This window comes from Misgurnus anguillicaudatus, chromosome 8 (genome assembly GCF_027580225.2).
Source record: "Misgurnus anguillicaudatus chromosome 8, ASM2758022v2, whole genome shotgun sequence".
In the NCBI taxonomy this organism is placed as follows: domain Eukaryota; kingdom Metazoa; phylum Chordata; class Actinopteri; order Cypriniformes; family Cobitidae; genus Misgurnus; species Misgurnus anguillicaudatus.
This window is the reverse complement of record NC_073344.2, coordinates 11,381,384-11,404,748: the sequence shown is the minus strand read 5'-3', so window position 1 is coordinate 11,404,748 and position 23,365 is coordinate 11,381,384. Positions and strand designations below refer to the sequence as shown.

General features: G+C 39.1%; 1 protein-coding gene across 2 annotated transcripts; it reads right to left on the bottom strand.

The window, feature by feature from the left end:
• Positions 1–7,411: 7,411 nt before the first annotated feature.
• Positions 7,412–14,525, bottom strand: LOC129450914 (uncharacterized). 2 transcript variants are annotated; one of them, XM_073870289.1, is made up of 3 exons: positions 13,950–14,525; positions 11,389–11,519; positions 7,412–9,928 (listed from the first exon to the last, which is right to left on the bottom strand). In XM_073870289.1, the coding sequence occupies exons 2-3, from the start codon at positions 11,394–11,396 to the stop codon at positions 8,041–8,043; spliced, it is 1,896 nt and encodes a 631-aa protein (XP_073726390.1). In that variant the 5' UTR covers positions 11,397–11,519; positions 13,950–14,525; the 3' UTR covers positions 7,412–8,040. The 2 variants fall into 2 exon arrangements, with proteins under 2 accessions (XP_073726390.1, XP_073726391.1); XM_073870290.1 differs by having other exon boundaries at positions 7,412–9,925.
• Positions 14,526–23,365: the final 8,840 nt, after the last annotated feature.

Sequence of the window (23,365 nt, the reverse complement as noted above, 5' to 3'; positions counted from 1 at the left end):
GATTTGTTGATATGATAACTTGATTATGCCTAGGGCATGGTGACGGAGAATGAGAGAGACTGTGCTCTTACTCCTTAACCTCTCCTCAGGAGACTGCTATTTAGTCTGGTAATTGGCTAATTGGTCTGACTCAAGAGTTTTTTCTCCTTCTGATAGGATGATATCTATTTCTAAAAACTGTTAAATCTATATCTTTGATAAATGTTTTTCTTGACCCTTAACCATGACTTATTATGCAAAGTATTTGATTTACTGAATTAATGCAACAGATATGCTATCAAACTCTTAATATTTATGGGTAGAAGAACCGTTTTGGCTATATGTTTTCATAAACAACTTGTAACATCCATACATAGGGTAGGGTAAAAGGCTCTTTAGACTATGAAAAGGTAATAAAGAAATGAAGAGTTCAGATGACATGCGTCTGAAATGTTTGCTTGTAAATGCATTTTTTATCATTTTAACATTATTACCTTATTAGTCAGTAATTGATATGCCTTCCCAGATAGCAATAAACTCTGGGCAGCTCTGCTGTGAATCTAGGTTATGTAGCCGTCTGGGTCATTTCATAGGTATTTATCAAATTTGACTGTCTTTCGCTGCAAAACCCTCTAAGTCAGTGGTTCTCAACCTTTTTTGCTTGCCCACAACAAATTTTGAAGCCACCCCACTCATTTTTTCCAAATAAAATGAGCTAGAGCTTTAACTATGACTAGACAGATGTACAGTACTGTGCAAAAGTCTTAGGCCACCATGCTACCATTAGATTTGTTGTTTTTGCAATTGTATAGTGATCATATATAATTATTTCTCAAAATTTTTAGTTTTATCAAATGTTTCAAAAGCAACCAACAGTACACACTTAAATTGTTGGGAATAAAAAAAATTCAACAGTTTCAACACTATGAAAATGAAATTAAATCAAATAAAATAATATTAATGTTCAACATACACAAAATAGGCTATTAGCAGTGGGACAAAAGTAACAAGCGTAACTTTCGTCCCGACAGGATCTCCTCACATTTAAGAAGTCAAACTTCAGGATGTGTTAGAGCACTAAATAACCTGTAGATTGATCAGTATTATAGACCCTTTTACAGTTGGTAAACATTGTGACGTATTTATGTGGGCGGGGCTTAGCTGGAGGCAAAAAGAGACGCAGAGGCAATGTTGACAAGCTTAAGATAGCACGTTTTAGGAGGGATTTATTAAACATGGATGCAGAAGCAGTTTTGGAAGTGTCCGAATATGTATAGTCACTGTTTCTGCGGGACCATGACAGGTATTTTTGTAAATTAACTCTTGCAATTTTAACCAGGTTTTAGATATTTCCTAGACAACATATGAATTACTTTCAGGTGGTTTGGGTAATTTTGTCTAGGCTTACTGTCTTATGTAACCTATCACTGGGCTAACTATGATTAGCAATGTGGATTATTTTAAGAGACTATTCAAACGATGGCATACACATCTATTGCTGTGTGTTTGTTTAACATTTAAGCTAAACAATAGCGCGGTTGGTGACTTTTCACCTATAAAACAGAAACTTGCTGATTTGTACTAGATAAAACCAACACACCAGTACATATGCATAGATTACTTTACCTGATATGAAGTGTGCACTGCAAACACGAGCATTATTTATGATCGTCTCCGTCTAGTCTGTACGCCGTATTGCATTCAACCACAATTGTTTTCTTGATTTCTGTAAAGGAATGTCAGCCGGGATTCGGTAAAACTTTAGTTTTGAATCAAAAGTGCTGTTCCTTCTATTCTGGCAGCCAAAAACACAACAAGGTGACATTTTAAAGTCCAAACCTCAAACTTTTAGCACGCCGGCTATGAGTTCCTACTTCTTTTTTGCCTCCATCTAGAGCGGTGACGTAACAGTGACGTGAGCGATTAAGGGGTCTATAACACATGAAACCAGAAACCTAATGTGTTATAAGAAAAAAATGTCCGCTTTAGGAATTTACTTTTCATGGTTGAAATCACCTTTCTGGAGCTACACGTGGAAAACGGTAAGTAAATAATGCGATACTTGTCAGGTCTGTCAAGGGTTTGTGTGCTAAAGATGCTGTCATAATCTGGGATGTAAATGTTATCAGGGCTCTGAGAAAATCACTTTGTTACTTTCGTCCCACGTTACTTTTGCCCCGATTCTCCCCTACTGTACTTTTGCTACTAAATGGCCAAAGACAAGAAACATCTTGATTGTTGCTTCTTTCAAGTTATTTTAATGCCTGTTTTGTCTTATTTTGAATAATTTAATCTATAATTTATTTTATCAATAAAAACATCTTGAGGGCCCCTTGAAAATCTGCTAAGGCCCCTCTGCGGGCCCCAGACACCTGGTTGAGAAACTTCTTTAGACAAGACATACAAGAGCAAACAGTTGCAAAGTCACTAAAGATGCAACTATAAACATTGCAAATGTTGAAAGTCAGAACTTAGTAAAAGGTAAAAATGTACATGTGCACATTGCACCAGTATGAAATTGTGCAATTGGTCAACTTTATTTTTTATGTGGAATATTTACACCATGCCTTGGTTTTCTGATGACATGAATCAGATTTTTTATAAATACATTATTATATCCAACATGTATCCAAAGTGCATAACGAAACACTGTTCTGTTCTAAGTGCATGCAAGCTTTTTTGGCAAACACCTCTTTAGACGAGACACACAGTAGCAAACAGTTGCAAAATCACTAAAGATGCAACTAGAAACATTGCAAATGTTGAAAGTCAGCATTCAAAAGGTAATAATGTACATGTGAAAATGTGCATTCAAACAACTTCATTGTCTTACTTTTAATGGAGGTGCTGTGTAGGGCTTTTGCATCTACATGGTTCTTATAAGAACTTTGACTGAATGGTCAAAGGCATCATTGTGAAAAACATTTGTAGCACCTTTATGTTTATTTTAAAGAGTATACATGTTAAATGCAGTGTCTGAAAATATAATAATTTAACTTGCAATACATTCTAAATATTCCTAATTAGAATGCACAAGCATTTACATTCTAAGCTTAACATCCCAAGATTCCTTCCTGACTATTCATAGGTCCTTTAGAGAGAATCCGAGGGTTTCATTCCTTTCCATTAAATTGAAACCTCAGAAATAATTCAATTAATCAATTTATGTTTTGCATCTGAAATGCCTCTTTGTCGGCGTGATTTGCATCATAAAAACTAAACTCTGATGCAGCCGAGGCTTTAAAAGCGGTTTTGTTTTCTTTTCATTTCACCGTGGCTAGATAAAATATACGTGCATTATATAGCCATCACTATGGCTCCAAAATGCCACTATACATCACCATGGCAATTCTGGATGGCCACTCCATCAATGAATGTAAAGTTGTTCCCTTCAGTTTATAAGAGCTCACGAGTATTAGTACACACTTAAACTTAACACAACAACTAAGGTTTTATGTACTTGTGTATCCACAAATTTAACTCATTGTAAAGTATTTAAACAGCTTATGAAAACTTACCAGTTAAGTAACTTTTTTGGCTGTCCTGTAATGTGACTTTGCTAACACATGGACATGGCAAATATGGCTATAAAGTGGAGATCTTTTCTATCATTCGCAGGAGTTTAAATATATTAGTGCTTTGTTGGCATAGGTTGTTTACACTCACTCCACCTATTATTCCTCAGGCCATTTGCATTTAATACAACTGCCACATAACTGTTTACACTTTGTGTGGATAGCATCCATCACTGTTTGCAACCAATAGGCTGATTGTTTCCGTTTACCCTTGACAGTACCCAATAGCATCTATCTTCTGTGACATTCAGTTTAAATAGCATCCAGTTATCACTGCCAGAGTATTATATTATTGTAACTTATACTAAAATAGTGATTATTTAGTGTTATTCTCTGTATACTCTGTGCATTTTGTTTACCTTGTGTTTTTGTCTTCATGGCCACTGTTTTGTATTTATTACATAAATACTGAATCATTATCAGATCTGTTAATATTTATTGGCTGAGAGATGCAGGAGGAGGTAGTAACCTGCCTTATTTTTATCTCTTTCTTTGAACATGTGTCTAATGTTAACTTTATGTTGAATTTATTGTATGTTGAATCACTGCAAATGTTGTCAATATTTTTGTGCAAGCCATTTCTTCACCAGCATAAAATAGGCTATTTTATGATAGATGTTGAACAACAGCGGCTCTCATACATCTGTGATCTGTCCCTGTGTAGGGTGCATCTGTCCTTTCCCAATGAACTGTCATGATACAAATCAATTAAAAAAAAAATTTGTTAAACCAAAAAACATATTAAATATGCAGTGCTGCAACATCAGCTCAGCCGGCTGCAAGCTTTATTTTTCTATTTAATTACAAATAATTCATAAAAAGCAACAGATTTTAATTCAACAGTGCATGCAGCAAGTAGCAGTCCTTTACATCAGTCTTTATTTGCACATTTCCAGTGAAATTGACGTCTTAGAAACCACTAGTAATTCAATCAAATGAGGCAATAATGACACCTAGTGGCTGAAAATAAGAAAGACGCGCCTAGGTTTTAAATGACTGAAACGTTTACGGTAGGCTACTGAAAATTGATAAGCACTGATCCAAGATGATGTTCTTATGCAAATTGCACAAGTATGTAATTGTTTGAAAAGCATATTTTATGTAAAATATGTAGGCCTAGAATTTAACTGGCATATTTTTTGCTGTGAATTAATTTAGATTCTATGGTTTTTTGATGACTTCATGAATCGATATTTCAACACATTTTGTTGTTAAAATTAGAGATTTTTCCACTAAGTTTTGTAATAAATACTGTAGTAATGAGAAGTGCATAAATGTACCTCAACTTTATTATTTCGGAGTTGCTTTATCACATCTATACAAATGAGGAAACATCAGTGCCAAGCAATTAATCATAATACAACATTTACAGTATTAAAATGTATTTATAAACAAAAGTGAATTTATATACTGTACATGTTTATGAAATAGTTGTGCCACCGTTGTCTTTAGCTTAAGAAAGGGGTTTTGAAACATATTATATTGCTGTGTTACATAATAAAAAGCACTAAAGTAGTTCACTGGCTCGTAATTATATGGGAACCATTTTAAGTGCTATAGCACCCATGTACGTGTGTAGAACCATATTGTGCTATATAGATAGAACCATATCTGGTGCTATATCCCCGGATGGTTCTTGCTTTACAGGTGCTATATTAAAAATGGTTCCCATATGATTATGAGCTTTTAATGCTATTTAGCACAATTTTTTTAGTGTGTAGTTCAAGACTAAAATGTTAATCCTTGATTTACCTAAACCCTGTCCGGAAAACCGCCCCTAAAGGGCTGTTCGCATTATAACGATAACTATAACTATAAAATATAGTTTAAAAAAAATGTTTTATTTCAAAGAGAATATCGTAGTTAACACCACAACAATAATGATAAAGATACAATGAACAAAATTTTTGGGATCACTTGCTAAACGATTTTTTTTCAACTGATGAACGATGAACCTACTTGAAATCTATACTTGAATCTAAGAGGCTGTTTACACTTGGCATTAACATGTGTTTTCGTCGATCGGATCATAAGTGGACGACGTTAATGCCAGGTGTAAACGGTGTTCAAAACGTTTTGAGCTCGTCCACTTTCGACCACTTCCAACCACATCCAGAGGTGGTCGAAACCACTTTCGATCGGATCGCTTTGGAGTTGCGGAACGCACATGTGGTTGAATGCGTTCGAACAGCCACACGCGACCGCCTTCTCTCCGCCCATTTATCTAATCTGAGGTATTAAACACAAGTTTACGTCTTTTTTTGACTTCTGGCGTGAACATTCGGTGAACAGCGCTATTTTTAGCCTTTCATTGATAAAACTAAGCGGCTGATCTCCGTAGTTTTTTTTTGAAAGCGTGTTAAAGTTGCGCGATCCTATTTCATCAATTGCGCTGAAAATTCAAAGAAAGCTCTTACATACTCATGTTCAAAACACTGTGCAGCATGTAAAGTGCACGCCCATTTGCATGACAGATGACACTGTGGAGAAGCTCATTACTTACGGTGGCCCTGAAGTGCAAACCACAACAACAAATTACTAAACAACAACAACAAATTAAAAAACACCACAACAAATTAAAAAACACTGCAATAAATTAAAAAACAACAACAAATTAAAAAAACACTACAGCAAATTAAAAACCACTACAGCAAATTAAAAAAAACACTACAACAAAATAAAAAACAAATACAAAATAAAAAACACAACAGCAAGTTTAAAAAACACTACAGCAAATTAAAAAACAGAACTACAAATTAAAAAACACAACAACAAATTAAAAACACAACTACAAATTAAAAAACACTACAACAAAATAAAAAACCATAACAAAATAAAAAACACAACAGGAAGTTAAAAAACACTACAACAAATTAAAAAACACTACAACAAAATAAAAAACAACTACAAAATAAAAAACACTACAACAAATTAAAAAACACAACTACAAATTAAAAAACACAACAACAAATTAAAAACACGACTACAAATAAAAAACACAACTACATTAACCTACCGGAAGAGGTAGGTACCAGTGGGCAACATGAGACATCGCTGATTGGACGACACTGCAGTTCGGCTTTTGAACCGGAACTTATTCTTCCTGTAGCGCGTTGTTTGGAGAGGAGGAAGGACAGCAAAATGTTTTGCCCAAACTGCGGATGAGAACTGGTTGAGCCGTCCCCGAACTTTTGCAGCGGCTGTGGCAAAAGGCTTAAAGAAATATCTACCATCGGAGACACCCAACAATGTTCGAGTAAGTTAATAAGAATAGTGTAATGCTTATGTTGCTTGTGGATGTAACGTTAGCTTACTACTATTGTTAGCGGTTTCCAGACCGTACCTTAGCCGGCCCCAGCAGTCCACGAACTGCAGTGTCGTCCAATCAGCGATGTCTCATGTTGCCCACTGGTACCTACCTCTTCCGGTAGGTTAAAGGCGGAGTCCACGATGTTTGAAAGCCAATGTTGATGTTTGAAATCACCCAAACAAACACGCCCCTAACCCAATAGAATCTGGACCTTCTGTTGATAGACCCGCCCCACACATACGCAACCCGGCAAGGATGTCGGTTAGTAGACACGCTCCTTACTGCTGATTGGCTATAAGTGTGTTTTGGTAGTCGGCCCGTCTCCTTTTCCAAAGCGTTTTTCAAACATCGCGGAATCCGCCTTTAATGTAGTTGTGTTTTTTAATTTGTAGTTGTGTTTTTAATTTGTTGTAGTGTTTTTTTAATTTGTTGTTGTTTTTTAATTTGTTGTTGTTGTTTAGTAAATTGTTGTTGTGATTTGCACTTCAGGGCCACCGTATATTGCTGAGGTCCATAACATACATTTACCTTAGTTATCTAGCGCTGATGCAGTTGCTGTAAAATTGACTATGTGATGCTTTTTATTCCACTATATTAACTACCCAAAAGGTAATTAGATTACACAAACTATTAGATTCACTGTTTAGAGTTACGCAAAATGCAGCGTGTTCTGCTGGTTACCTGCTGTGTAGATGCAACAACAGCATATTTACACATTCAATGACATGTAAACAATAGCAAAACTTTTTATTAATGGAAAATGCATATTATGTATTAGTTAATGCCATTAAAGGTACATGTTTTATTAGAGTATATCAGCATAAAGTTATTGTTATCTTCCGGTGGTGTGAACGCTCATATATTTATCGCTATAGTTAACGTTATAATTATCGTTATAAAATGACCCTTAAGAGTAAACATCAGTGCACTTTCATCTTTCTGCAATTGTACTACCAGGCACTGCTTACTACTGACCAGATAGTAGATGAATACATACATTTGTAGAAAACTTCAGAATAAGTGGGAGTGTTAAAACTAATATGCAAAGTTAGTTTTAACAGTTCAGGCACTGGCTTAAAGCATTTCTGTAGTCCAGACTATCGTCCTGTGAAATTCTCATCATGTCAAAAAGTGCATTCTTATCAGCAGAGACAGGAGTTAACTTTAAAAAACTCCTCACAGAGCTACAGTCTCTGCCTCATCCACTAGTATTATAGATTTAGTATAGGAGAAATGGGTCAGTTTTACCTGGTTGTAGAGTCTGGCTCTGTTCTGGTGAGAGCAGTATAGTGAATATGTATATTTAGCCAGCACCACCGTACAGCAAATCAAAATCATGATCATTGTCGAGTTATATATCAGAAGAGCCTTGCATAATGAGAAGCGTTGTATCGGTTGTTTTGTAGTTGTTAATGCAGGTGTGGGGGCTGGCGTAGTGGTTGGAGATTTTGTTGTAGTGACCGTGGTAGGCAGTGAAGTTGTGAGTTGAGTAGTTGGTGCGGTGGTGATGACTGCGGTGGTCCGTGGTGTTGCCGTGGTTTTCGGAATGGTTGTTGGTGTAGTTGTTGTAGGTGCAACTGTTGTTAATGTTGTTGTAGTAGGTGGAGCTGTTGTGAAAGTTGTTGTAGTATGTGCAACTGTTGTTAATGTTGTTGTCAATAAAGTTGTAGGCAATGTGGTGGTGGTCATGGTGGTGGTAACGTATTGGGTTGTTGTGCGACATATCAATTGTTCTTCTTTTAAATCCAATATAGTTAGATTATGCATATCTATAGGTGACTCACAAAGTACTGGAGATCTCGACTTGATCTTTTCTTTATTGTCTATCATCCATTCAAAGAAAGGCAACAGGTCACAGTCACATTGCCATGGGTTATTGTTCAGGTAAACTCTACTGAGTTTTGGAAGATTTTGAAAAACATCTCCAGGAAGGATTCGTAGATTGTTATTTTCTAGTTTGAGGTTAGTAAGAGACTGAATTTTCTCAAATTCCTCCGCTTTTAATGATTGTATGAAGTTGTTTCGAAGATTAAGTTCAGACAGTTTCTCGAGACCTTCAAAAAATTCTCCAGATAAACTTAAAAACTGGTTTGAGGAGAGATCTAACTTTCTCACCCTCTTCAGTGGGCTGAAGACTCCAGTTGGTATATAAGAAAGATTATTCTGGCTAAGGTTCAGATCTGTTAATTTCGGCATTTCTCCAAAGAGGACATTGGGGAGGCTGGTGAGTTGATTGTTATGCAGAGTTAGAGTCTTTAGTGCAGGGAAACCAACAAAAAGATTTTCTGGTAGTTCGGATAAAAGATTACTGTCCAAAGCTAGGGTTAATAATTTACTTTTGTGTGGAAACAAATTTGGTTGTATAGACGAGATTTTGTTGCCACTTAAACCAATTTCTTTCACATTGGGGAAATTATCAAAAATCCCATCAGGAATAGCAGTCAGCTGGTTCTCATAAATCCTGAAAAACTGCAGGTTCTTAAGTTTTGAAAAGAGAGATGTTGATACAGAGCTAAGGTTGTTCTTTCCGAGATGCAGGATTTTAAGATTCTCCAAATTATCGAATACCCCCTCCTCAATGGCTGTGATTTCATTCATATTTAGAAAGATTTGTTCAAGTTTTTTTAAATCATCAAATAACCCTTTTTCAAGGCTCTGGATTTTGTTACTTTTCAAAGTAAGTTTTGTAAGGTTGATGAGATCTTTAAAAACACCCACAGGTAATGATGTCACATTGGTGCTAGATATCTCGATGGCCGTGATATCAGGTAAACCCTCAAAGGCTCCTATCTCTACAGACTGAGTTGAGGTTCCTAAAAATTCAATTTTTTTTAATTGAGGGTTTTTAGAAAAAGCCCCTTTTGGTATGGTATTAATCTGACTGCCTACAAAATATACTTCATCAGCTCCATCCTTCAGCTTTTCTGGTATTGCTGTCACGCTTTTGTCGTACACATCTTTGTTTTTGCATTCTTCACCCGTTTCACAGCCCTGTTCATGGCTCCAGTGCAGTTGCACAAGTATGCAGATGAATACCAGTGCACTTCTTAAAGGCATATACCTGCTGAAGAACAAAACATAGTTTTATAAATCTGCACTAAATTGCAGTGCCGTGGTTAGATAATGCAGATTAAGGGGCGATTTTTTTTAAGATCCATTTCTGACATCATAAGGAGAGCCAAATTTCAATTACCTATTTTTTACATGCTTGCATAGAATGGTTTACCAAAACTTAGTTACTGACTTGTTCTTTTTCACATTTTTTAGGTTAATAGAAGCACTGTGGCCCCAATTATAGCACTTAAACATGGAAAAAGTCAGATTTTTATGAAATGCTCCCTTTAAAAAAATCCTCATTTTAATATTATATTATAATTAATATGATATCAGGGTTTCCCGCTGCACATTTCCGTTAAGGCGGCCCGTCTAAGCTTCTAAACCCTATGCCTTAACTAGGTCGTTCAAAAAAAAAAAAAAACGCTGCACAAAAGGCTGTCAAGTGCATCTCGGAGAATAGCGAGCAGGGACGCGCCCCACATGGCCGAAATCAGAAAGACGTGGTCCGGACCGTCACTGTCTGAAGGACAACTAGCCAGTTGATAAAACATCTCGGAGAATAGCACTGACGCGCTTCACACCGCGAGTGTGCCTGCGCACTACACGGCCGAAATGAGATAAGACATGGTCCGTCATGTCTGGAAGATAGCCAATTGATAAAACGTGTGTCCGTGAGAACTGTAAGTGGACTTATGTTTTGGGTTTGTTTAAGCCTGTTATTGTATTAGTCTATAGTTCTTGCAATTCTAAAGTAAGTTAGCTGGTGATTTTCTTGTTTGAGCAACCTGCTTAGCTAGGTTTCACGTGCCTGTTGATTAGATATAATTGTTGAGCGCACTTGCTCACTTAATAATGTACATTACTTAGAAGCTACAGTAGTTACACTCCTTTAAGATAATGTAATTAATAGTGGGAAATAATCTATTTTTACAATTTAAATCTATCATAGTTCGCCAGACGTTCTACAACATCTGCTTTAGTTTGTGTTCATTAACCCTTTAGTTTCACTTCACCACGCAGCTATTCCCGTTAGAGGTAAAAACATTTAATTCATTAATAATCTAGTATGTGTTAATTTTTTTGTCATAGTTTCTTCAAAATTAAGTTTGAGTGTTTTAAATAAAAATATTTAAATTTTTTTATCATGACGCATACCCCCGCCCCTTTGATTGCCACGCCCTCAGAACCACCCACCCGCCAACCCTACCACCTTAACTGACTAATTTTCTGTGGGAAACCCTGGATATATTGTTACACTTTAACAAAACTGAAAATATAAATGCTATAAAAATGCAGTCCATTTACCATTTACATTAAATTAAATAATTCCGTATCAATAAGAATTCAAAATTCTGATGTAAAAGGCTCATTATGGAACCAAGTTTTTTTTCTATGGCATCGTGAAGCACCTTAATTTTTAAGTTCGTACAGTATGTATAAATTCATAAGAAAAATAATTACTCCTACCTGCTCATGTTTTTAGTAAGACCACTCAAAGCGCTGTACAAAGAACGCAGTTTGCTTCTCTTATCTAAACTCTGTCCATGTCTTTACTGTGAGGCTGCAAGGCTTCTGTAAATGTGTGGAAAGTTTGTTTTCTGTTCAAAGAGAGAAATATATTTAAACCTTTAAAATACAGCTCTGATTTGACTTGAACATAAATTGATTTGATTTTCAAAGTTACCAATGTCTTATTAAATCATTTATTAAGAATCTCTGTGTAGTGTTGCTCAGACATGATTTCTAAATATGTAACTCAGCGAACTACTTAGCAGATGTCTAAAACATTAAACTGGTATTTCAAAACACTTACTGAGGTCATGGCCTCTTAAGTCTACCCACACAAATGCCTAGCATTAGTGCATACCAACTTCCAACCTTCTGATGATTCATGGTTTATTTCAAGACATAAACTATATAAAAAGACACTTGGACATTGGTTCAAAACAAACCTCAAAATAAAAATATAAAATGGCTCCCTGACACAAAATCAAGGTCCTGCCATAGCCATCCCAGTTCCCTGACCTAAACCATACAGAAAATGACAGCAACATATGAAGGATCTGGGGAAATTCTATATGGAGGAATAATCTAAGATCACCTGACATGAATTCTTCAACCTCACCAGACATTAGAAGAGACTTTGAGCTGAAAGTGACCGACTAAAAGGGAACATTAAATCTTGCATTGATTTTCAGCTGTTGTGCATAGACAAGTGGGCACACAGTGGGCAGTTTTAGCCTAGTGGTTAGAGAGTATGGCTTATAACCTGCGAGTTGCTGGTTCAAGTCTCACGGCCTTAAGCAAGGCACCTTACCCTAATTGCTCCTCAGGTGCTGGGATAGCTGCCCACTGCTCCGGGTGTATCTGTGTGTGTTCATGACTTGCAGTGTGTGTGTTCACTACTTGCTGGGATGGGTTAAATGCAGAGGTCACATTGCTTGTCACTTTCAGAAAATTTTGTACAATACAAATAGGATGTAGGATACAATACAAGTAGGATGTGCTGATTCGCTCTAAATTCTGCTGGGTTGTTTTTAACCAATGCGGGGTAAATATTGGACAGAACACATGCAAGACTAAATAAAAACCTTATTTAAAAAAAGTCGTCTTATGCTCCTCTTATTTTCAACATTTCCAGATTTGGCATGGTGTAAGTAAACTTTTGACCCCCACTACCATAAAACTAAAACTATACTCAAACTAAATAAAACTAAAAGTAAAGATTTTTGAAAAATAGAAACAAAATCATAACTATTTATGCACCACTAAAAAACTAAACCATATATATATATATATATATTTTTTTTTTTTTCAGAAATCTTGTTTTTGGGTTGTGCATTCCAATTAATATAAATTCAACTTCATTTGGTTTGTTTTGATTTAAACCTTCATAACTTAAAAAATACAGCTAAGTAGCCCCATAAAACAAAATAATAACATGATAACATAATAATAAACATGTTTTGACAAAAATGTTACAAACGTATTTATCTCGTTTTGCAACGAAACTCTTCATATATATACTTTTTTTTCAAAAACTATAATAACCCTGGTTGAGACAACTCATACAATTTTATTGCATGGACTGCCTCATATTCTTATGTCTATTCAACTTCTCTATTTTTCACAGAGAAAGATCATATAACCCACCCAAATTATTTCCTATTTTTTGCAAGTTTTGCTTATTTTGCTGAAATGGATTTTCCACCCTCTGTGACATCCCCAAAAATTAATAATCATCAAAAATCTGAAAACAATATGAGGCGCAGATGCTATAATCCTTAGGTTTTCTTTACACATAGTTGTCCCCTCCCAGAGTTCAAGGAATTGATATGGAGGAAAAAGGAAATTGTAAACAATAGCATCCAAAGACCACTTTGTCATTGATTATTATTTTACTTTATCATTTTAGTTGCTGAATGTCCCCAATTTACCAACATTTATCAGTACTGTTTTATATTACAGTAAAATCAAATTGAATAATAATTAAGAGCAGAAGAGCAACGTGTGTTAATTCTGTGCTTTAAACGGCACAGTACACGTTAAAAACTATAATGGGTGTAATTGAACATGATATACAGTAAACTATGAGTTTTGCTGTGCTTTGTAAAACCTCATAATGAAACTGCAAGTAAATGTTTCCTGACAGGAAATGCCCAAGAATAAGGATTTTTTTTTTTCTCACAAAAGCACAAAAATATACTTGCATACCTTTGGCTAGTAGACATTTATTGGCAATATGAACATAACATAATGCAATTTAGTTTGAAAACTGTTTCTTTTATAATCTGTGAATTATACCAAACTATACAGTAGTTTGCAAAAGCATTCAACCTTCGATAATTGTTAAATTTTACATCTGTTTGTTGTAGTAAAATTGATTTAAAATCAGGCATTCAATAACATTTTGTTTACATATTTGCCAAAATATTTATGAATGATTTTTAGCTAATTTCTATTTCTATAAATAGATTCATTAGTCAAGTATTCTTTAAAACCAAGCTAAATAGTACAAATTATCTTACCATTAAACTTTAAACACGTGCTGATATCTGTCCTTTTCTTCACTTGTTTCACACCAATTCTTCAGTTTTCTTATATATGATGGCAATGGGTGCTTCTCAATTCTTATTTGTGCACCCTCGTTTCCTTTCCTCGTTTCCTTTCCCGCGTTTTAGCTCCACCCTCCTTGGATGCAAGCGAGGAAAGACGCAAAGATGGAGGACACAAAGTATTAATGTACTTGTTATGTGGGGTCAGGGTGCAGGGTTCACATCAGTACATCACCACTGACAGCCTCTCACTGCCGTGACGGAGGCAGAATGCTCTGATCCGGCTTATTTTGAAGTCTATTGTATTAAAGCCCAATGATTGTGAAAGCCCATGTGGTTATGAACATGAAGGAGATTTTATGCACATTTATGACAACTATCATTAATGGTCATTCATTATTTATGTAATTTTTAATTCAAAGATGAAATTGTTTGAGATGTCTTTGTTATGACAACTTGACATAAACCTATACATCATAACTTGTCATGACATACTTGAGTAATCGGTATGTAAACAAGCACAAAGTATTGATAAGTTGACCACGCTCATCCAGTGGTGGTTCTAGACACATTTTACCAGGGGGGCCAATGTTTAACCAGAGGGGCACATTAAAAAAGTGCAACAAATGATATTTATAGGTTGTAGGGGTGGTTACAGGGATTAGTTTAAGCCAGAACTAGGCCTTAGTTTAATTAGGAAATATAACTAGTTTTAACAAACACGCCTTACTAAAAACATTACTTGTGTGCATTTTGAAGCAAAACAAAGGGCACTGATGTTTTTTAAGATATGGCAGTGCAAGTTGTTTTCAGTTTGGACAGCTCTGTCCGGGAAACCGCCCCTTAAACTTTATTTTACTTTACAATCATATAAACATTTAATTTATACAAGAGTGAGTGCAGGTGCAAAAGAGGAGCTGAGCTCTCATCAGCTCCCTTGTTCAGTAGTCAGGGCACTGATTAGGGAGTCTGCCATTTTAAGGGCTGTCTTAAACACAAAATCCTTCAAGTGCCCTGAAACGTTAGTTACCTAAAAATTCCCACAATGCAACGCAAAAACCAGTGAGCATCGTTGGTCCCTATGTTCCCTAACCAGAAATTACGTGACCTTTTCTGAAGCCCTCCAACCGAGAATCACGCAAGCCTACACAATACACTTTATGAAATGCAAATGTTAGACAAACGTTTATTTTAGTTTTAATATAAACAGACATCGCTAGACAGTTAGGGACCACAAGCTCAATATTTAAAATAATATTTACTTTAAATTGTAAACATTTTTATATTCATCATTTAATTATATTCCTCCAATTTTATGCACGTATATGTAAGAGCATAATTACAGTGCTTTTCACAATGTACTGTGTCTACAGAGGCACAGGCCTCCCTTGGCCTCCGTGTAAAAACGTCTCGGTTACTATCGTAACCTCGGTTCCCTGAGAGACGGGAACGAGACATTGCGTCCGCTGACGCTATGGGGAAACTCCTCCCTCTTCCGGTTTCTGAAGCTTTTATTGAACAACGCCAGTGTTCTGGCCAATGCCGCCCATGACAGCCTTATAGGGGCGGGACTTCCGCTACTATATAGCCTGTTTAGGCGGCAAAATACTCAGATTCTTTCGATTGAACGAACAGTAGAGCTGATCTGAGCAGTGACACGGCGGCTTACGCAATGTCTCGTTCCCGTCTCTCAGGGAACCGAGGTTACGATAGTAACCGAGACGTTCCCTTTCGAGAGCGGTAACTCGACATTGCGTCCGCTGACGCTATGGGGAATGTATTCAAACACGCCGTGAGAACAGCGAAGAGCAGCTCCAGTGAAGCTTACTCAAGTCTGTGCACCACAATGCCTGAGTCGGTGCACAATCCCCGTCCAGTCTGTGTAAGCCAACGCACAGTAGATTGGATGCCTGAGTCTCTAGGGACTCAATCAAGAGCTTATACAGAACAGAATGCATACAGTCACAGGCTGCATGTAGGTCTTATTGCAGCCCTACAGCAGATAAGCAACCTGTAACATTACAACAGCAATGGCTAGGCCGACCCAATGTGGGCGGTAGCAAGCATATCCACGCAGAGTATTTGCTGGTATTAACATATGATGCACGATGGCCAAGATAGCTAGCGTGAAAGTACAAGGAAGAAGCGAAAACGCGGCTCCATATTAATACATCAGCTGTACTGGCCATCCAGTACAAACTATGAAGAGGCGTCGGATAGTGCGACTGCCGAATTAGAATAACACTGCTATGCCAATGTGGCAGTAATGTGCTGCCCTCATTATCACCTAATGATCCAGTGAACCCAGCTGGATCCCAGCAGCTGACTGCTTAGGTGGAGCAGGGAAATTTCTTAGAATGAGCTGGGCAGGTCACAGCGATCGTTAACAAATGCCACAGCCCATCTCTGAAGCATAAAGAGTTGCTCTAACAGTAATGTCAGAGCGGAGTGCTTAGATAAATGTATAACACTCATACCGGGCACAGCTCACATCAGCTAGATGGGAAGGTACTATGCAACCGTCTATGCTCTAACTGCGCTGAGGGTGGTTTTGGCACATAGTCCCTTAAGGGCATGTACAGCCCATGACGGCACTAAAATATGCAAATGATTGGCCACTTCTCTCACTTAAGAGAATTAATTGTGCCTGGCCACTGCGCACCCAAGGCACCAGCATGAAATGCAGCAATAGCTGCATGAAAAACTTTTGGGGTAGACAGCCCACTTTTCCTTCATCTGTGCACTGCTGCAAAGATAGAACATTCGACACGTGACAGTGCACCGGGTCGTAGTCATTGCTTCACACCATTACAGGTGCTGCGTAAAGAGGGCGTCTTGTAGAAAGGGCTCGCTGTCCTTACTGATTTTGCGTGTATAAGCAGCAAAACCAAAATAGGGCAACACATAACCGCTGGCACTTGGCCGAGCACAACGTGTTTCATACAAAGCGCAACTCTGATAAGGACAAAGCTTACACTTTCCACCATCATGTACTGATTCATTACGTCCAAACAATCTCAAACATTCTAAAGTCCTTAACAGCCCTTAAGTCTGTGTCGCATTTGCGGCAGTCAGGACATGAGCTGCTTAATGAAGAGCAGGCGCAAATTGCTGTCTGGTACAGCAGGTAGTGCGCTGTGAACTTGTAAGCTGGTCAACCACGGAGGCGTTTGTCACCAGCACAGCAGTGTCTCGGGTGGAATATCTCAGAGCAGACTCATATCCAGAGTGCTCCTGAGAGGGACGGCTCGCATGAAGCACATAAACGTAAAGCTGGCATGCACACCGTGCTTATATGCTCACACGCACGCATGCAGAAACTACTTTAATCAAAGGAGTGTGTCTGTGGCTGGTTGGTACAATCCCAAACGGGCAATAAGATAGCAGGATGCGCATTACACTCAGCTAAGAGGGAACAGCGTTACACCCTGTGAATGTGTGCGGGTCTACATAAAACCTGCTATAAGCACCACCGGCGTGGCTAGTAGTCTCCTATCACAACAGAGGTCATAGTCAACGGTGAGAGAATAGTGGCTGCACAAGCTGTTCTACCTCTCTCGTCAGGTAAAAACTATATTACCCGTTCGTAAACTCCAGACTCAGTACCGGCGCGCTGCGCTGATTGTGCGACAGGACTGCACAGCTGGGGTGGTCTGTGTCGAATCAAATTGGCAGCCGCTCTGGGTAATAGTATATACAAATACCCTATAAAGCGGGTGTTCATAATTCTCTGCCTTCTGTATCACAGCAGCGTTAGCCAAGGGAGGAATTGAGTGCTGTACAGGGTAAGGTAATGGGCTAAACATTGCCGAGCAATCGGGATGTTGTAGCTCCATATTGACATGTTTGCAATGGCTCCGATCACACATGCGTGTGCCTATTATAGTATATGTTGTCAGCTGTGGAACAAGCCTGCTGCTAAACATAGGTGTGTGAGCCACCCATCATATGGAGACGTTACAAACCCATGACAAATCATAATAGCGCCGAGCAAGCCATATGTGCCTGAGAGGCTGCTGTAGGGCCACAGGGGTTGTGTGTTCAGACATGCACTGATGGCCGACCAGTCAAAACTGTCACAGCTCACCGCTTGGATGGCTGAATGCAGGATACAAGTGCAGATTCGACTCCACGCATCTGGGACATTTCTGTAACGGATTGCAGCGCACAGGATTCCAGTTACATATTGTGTGGCATAAAGCAATGGTGTGTTACACAGCGCCATGGAAGAACAGAGCTAGGTTCTGCAATAGCACCGAGCGAGGAGATACACTCCTTATACACTGGAACGGATAGTAACCGGTCGTCTGTGTGTGTCGGGTGCCACATACTGTGTGCTTTGAAGCAAGGTTGCCATTTAATAGAGTTTGTTAACAGCTGTACAGTTATGTTGCAAACTCCTGAACTGTACCACATAGTGCACAACCCAGACGTGTGTGAATCATCTAGCGGAGTGATCCGCTGAAGGGCACTGGCTCACTTGCCGCACATAGAGCCATATAAAAACCAAGTCTGGGTCTGCAGTGGCTTGCTGCTTTGTGCAAGGTCGGATGCAGAACCCGAGAGAAAGAGAGACACTTCCTTAAGAATGAACAACTTAGTAACAGCTCGCCACGCGCACGCAGGGAGTCAGATACCTGTGTTTGTAGTGAGATATTGCCCGAACACTGCACGGATGTGTAAGGCATGATAGTAATCCTCTGTTGGTACAGCAACATAACTCCTAAAAGTTTACATCCACATCGGCTCACTGCATTCAGCCAGGGAGCTAAGAGCAAGATGAGTGAGGAGAGAGATAGCCTCTCTATTCAATGCCAATATACATAAATAGCCAGGCGTGTAGGCTGCTATTAATGATGTGTATATATACAAATATACGTATGAGTATACATATAGTGTCAAGCAGTACAATGAGTCTATTTAATGCAGATATACATTAATAGCCAGGCGTGCAGGCTGCTATTAATGTATAAATATATATAAATATACATATGAGTATATATATATAGTGCCAAGCAGTACAATGAGTCTCTATTTAATGCAGATATACATTAATAGCCAGGCGTGCAGGCTGCTATTAATGTATAAATATATATAAATATACATATGAGTATATATATAGTGTCAAGCAGTACAATGAGTCTCTATTTAATGCAGATATACATTAATAGCCAGGCGTGTGGGCTGCTATTAATGTATAAATATATATAAAATACGTATGAGTATATATATATAGTGGAATGCAGTACAATAAGCCTCTATTCAATGCAAATATACATTAATAGCCAGACGTATAGGCTGCTATAAGAAATGTGTATATATAAATAGTGCAATCCGTAAGTATAGAGCAACGTTGCCACCAATCGGGGGCGTGCGAGATGAATAGTGAACTGCTTATATGTGTGTGTGTGTCGAGACAGATCGCTGTGCGAAGCGAGCGGCCACACTCAACACACTTCGCTATACTCTGTCGGTCCCCATTGCTCTGCAGCTCGTGTGTACCGGATGCATGGTGAGCAGGGTTGAGCACTGTGAGTTGTGCATTGCGTTTTGATACGGATCGCTACTCAGTGCGAAGGATCAAACCCGACATTATCCTCCCCCCTTTTTCTTTGCAGCGCGTGTTTAACGGGCACATTCAGAGTATGGCTGAGCGCTGTGCGCTATGTATCCTCCGTAAGAGCTGTATATTGCTAAATATATGGTCTCAATTGGCACATAGTTGAAAGAGGACAAGTGCAGAGGGAATGTCAACAGGGCACAGAAGGATGTTGTGCTGATTGGTAGCTCGCTGCCCGTCAGCGGCCATTGAACACAACATCTGAAAGCATTAAGCATAGCCAACACATATTCCCGTCGTCACCCGAAACAGACGAGGGGCGTGAATGTGTGTGTGGTGTGTGATGCGGTACCATCACTGATCATACGAAGAGCAATAAGTGTAGCATGGATAACAGGCACAAGTATAACTCTCTGCATACGTAACGTTTCTTCTCGTATAATTTTTGCGGCAGCTTAGACACATTAATGGTGTATTGCTGCCCCCCTCAGTACGTCCGAAGAATAGCAGGTCCTTGTGAACGTATGACGCTACGCAAAATAGCGCGCGTAGTGACGTAGCCAAAATGGGCGCGGCTCACGCTGGACAGCCTGAGGCGAGCATAATGTTATGTTAGGCCAGCCGCTGTGCTAATGGCTGAAACGTTTAAAATCAGCCAGAGCGCACTGTATCACACAAAGAAGCCAAGGAAAATATTAAGTTACATCCACACAAGCGTCACAGACGGCCATGTCGCAGGTGAAGGTCTTATGAAAGGAGCCGTCTGCACGCTGTGCTCGCATGCGACCGGTCCCGAAGGGGGTCTGTGCATGCTAGCACTGGCCGAAGTGCGTTAAATTACAAAGCAGACACCAGGGTGGGGTCTAATCATGTAAGGGGAGCGGCCGAAGCACGCTCTAAGTACAGGACAAACATATATGAGAGGGTATCGCAACGGTATAAATGTATTGTGCACACTGTGGCATTTTCCGCACTGCGTAGGTGGGGAAAGGAAGCCTTGTGTCTTTCCCGCGTCCGTAACCTCGGATACCCCGGGGGTATGAGGCTAATGGGGCGGGTAACGTTACCGTGGAACGCACGCGACGTTCTCCTCAGTTTGACAGCATTGCCACCAACGGCGCTCTGGCGGCGGTGGTTTGCTGCCGAGAACACAGTGATTCGATATATCTCGGAGTCCATAAGATACACGGTCCTTCACTCGAGGCGCGAAGCTCAAAATCCTTGTAAAATTCTGCCAGAACGCGTGTAAGGGACGCGATCCTTGCGTCCCTCACAATTGCGACGATCTACGGCGAGACGCTTCAGTCACGGTGAAGAGAAAGAATCTGAGCATTTTGCCGCCTAAACAGGCCACACAGTAGCGGAAGTCCCGCCCCCACAAGGCTGCCATGGGCGGCACCGGCCAGAACACTGGCGTTGTTCAATAAAAGCTTCAGAAACCGGAAGAGGGAGGAGTTTCCCCATAGCGTCAGCGGACGCAATGTCGAGTTACCGCTCTCGAAAGGGAACCGCCACTGCGCTCATCCCTTGATGTGTTTGTATTATAAGGTTTACAAAATCACAAAAGATTTGCAGTTCTAAAAAAGTATATCTTATAGAAATCCTATCACCTTCCCGAGTGTTGGAATATGAACCAATGTTCCCTTTTTTGATTAATCCTGAGAGCTTCAATGGACACGAATTTGACGAATCTCTGATCGGGAGAATGGATACACAGGACATGGAAATGCAGCTAATTGAGCTCAAGACTTCAGCACTCTGGATGACAAAATTTGCTGGAAAGCACGGCAGGGAACAACCAAGGATCTTGCATTTTTTCTTGCTAGACATCATTGCCAGATAAATTTTGCTGTCTCAAAAGGGTTGCTTTGGCTTTGCTGATGGTAAATATTCTCCCACATGAACAGTGTCCTTTCCCCCTCTCGCAATCGCTTGAGCGTTGATCACTCCGAAGCATGCGTGCAACTTAAAGTGACACACTACACTCCCAAGATAACAGAGCTCAGCAAAGGAAAACAAGACCAGGGCTCACACTAACTGGTATTCATATGTTTGATTGTTATTTTATTTTATTTTAATTAGCCTGTGGAATTTTGGTATTCTATAACACATGAAAAAGCAGCAGAATGTGATTTTTAAAACGGTTTGTGTTCCATATACTTTCTGCTCTGATTTTTGTTTTTTAAAGGACAAGTTCGGTATTTTACACTTAAAGAGTAACTAAACCCTAAACCGACTTTTTTTAGTTAATGATCTGTAAGAATGATGCTTTATTAGTGCTGTTCATTGATTTTAGTAAGTTTTTTGGCATTAAGATATAAAGTGTTTCAATACTGCAATATATGGTGTAAAAACGTCGAAGTGCTGCCCTCTTCAGGTTGAACGGTGGCTACTGCAGTTGAATTTTCCTATTGGATGTTGGGTCCAAAAAAATGACTCGTGACGTAAGCAGGTTCAAGCTCACCACGCCCTTGTTACGATCTCACCACACACTTGGTACGAGCTTAGTTCGTCCCCTCTATCTCCGTTGGGATCTGCCCACTTTTCTTGCATTTTTCAAATATTGCTAGTGGGTGGAGTCAGGCTTTGACCAGGGGTTTAGTTACGCTTTAAAGCCCTGTTTTCAGATTGTTTATGATGAAGTAGAACGGTTTTGACTGAAATTTGGACATATGATGCTGGCCAGAAAATTTTCAGGTGTTTGTTGTATCACCTCCACCTGTACAATGACAGCATAGGTGCACTGGAACAATCCTTCCTAAAATGCATTAAAACTTTCGTTTACAAAGACGTGAAACTCACCGAGTGGTCAGGGGTGTTCACTGATATGTTCATACAAAAATTGCTGCAAAAGATGCTTTTCAACAGGTGTTTTAGCATTCGTTGTAAACTTGTGGACCTATTTTTCCAAACGCCTCACACCCGTATATTCTTCCGTTGAGAGCTTAAATAATAGACACTCCAGCCCAGTTGGTGGCGATAATCCACATTTGCCAATTGCAAGAATACAAACAACGTTCCCGGCGCAGAGTAATACCATACCTCACAGCACATCTAATACAAGTCAAGGGAGTTGGACAAAAACTACGATAAAACCTGTTGGAAAGCATCTTTTGCAGTGATTTTTGTGTGAGCATATCAGTGAACACCCCTGACCACTCGGTGAGTTTCACGTCTTTGTAAACGAAAAATGTATGCATTTTAGGAAGGATTGTTCCAGTGCACCTATGCAGCCATTGTAGAGGTGGGAGGGAGGTGATACAACAAACACCTTCAACTTTATTATTTTGGGGTTGCTTTTATCACTTCTATACAAATGAGGAAACATTAGTGCCAAGCAATTAATCAAGTCAACATGCCGTATTAAAATCTATTTATGAACAAAAGTCAATTTATATACTGTACCATACCTGCCAACTTTTCAAACTTTCAGGGGTGATCAAAATTATGTCACACATGCGGCCCCTCAAGTTGGTGGCTCAGATATCAGAGAATTGGAATTAATTTGATGTTGTACCCTGGTGGTTTGTGAGCAGGCCCAAAGCAGTTCATAGGGGCAGCCTAATGGAGATAATATGTGTTACATTTTGTGAGGAAGGTCCACCCCAAGGAAATTCTTGGATTAAGTATATGTGATTTCCTGCATTCTAGTGGATTTTTTGGGTGGTCTGCTACAGATGTGCCATACCTGAACTTAATCTGATTCCTGTTTGACTTGTTGGGCCTTCTGGACTTGAGCTGAACATTCAACCAGAAAACTATTGTTGTTCCTAATGACTGCCTACGTACAACAATAAAGCCTTATTCATAGACCAGTGTTTAAGATTTG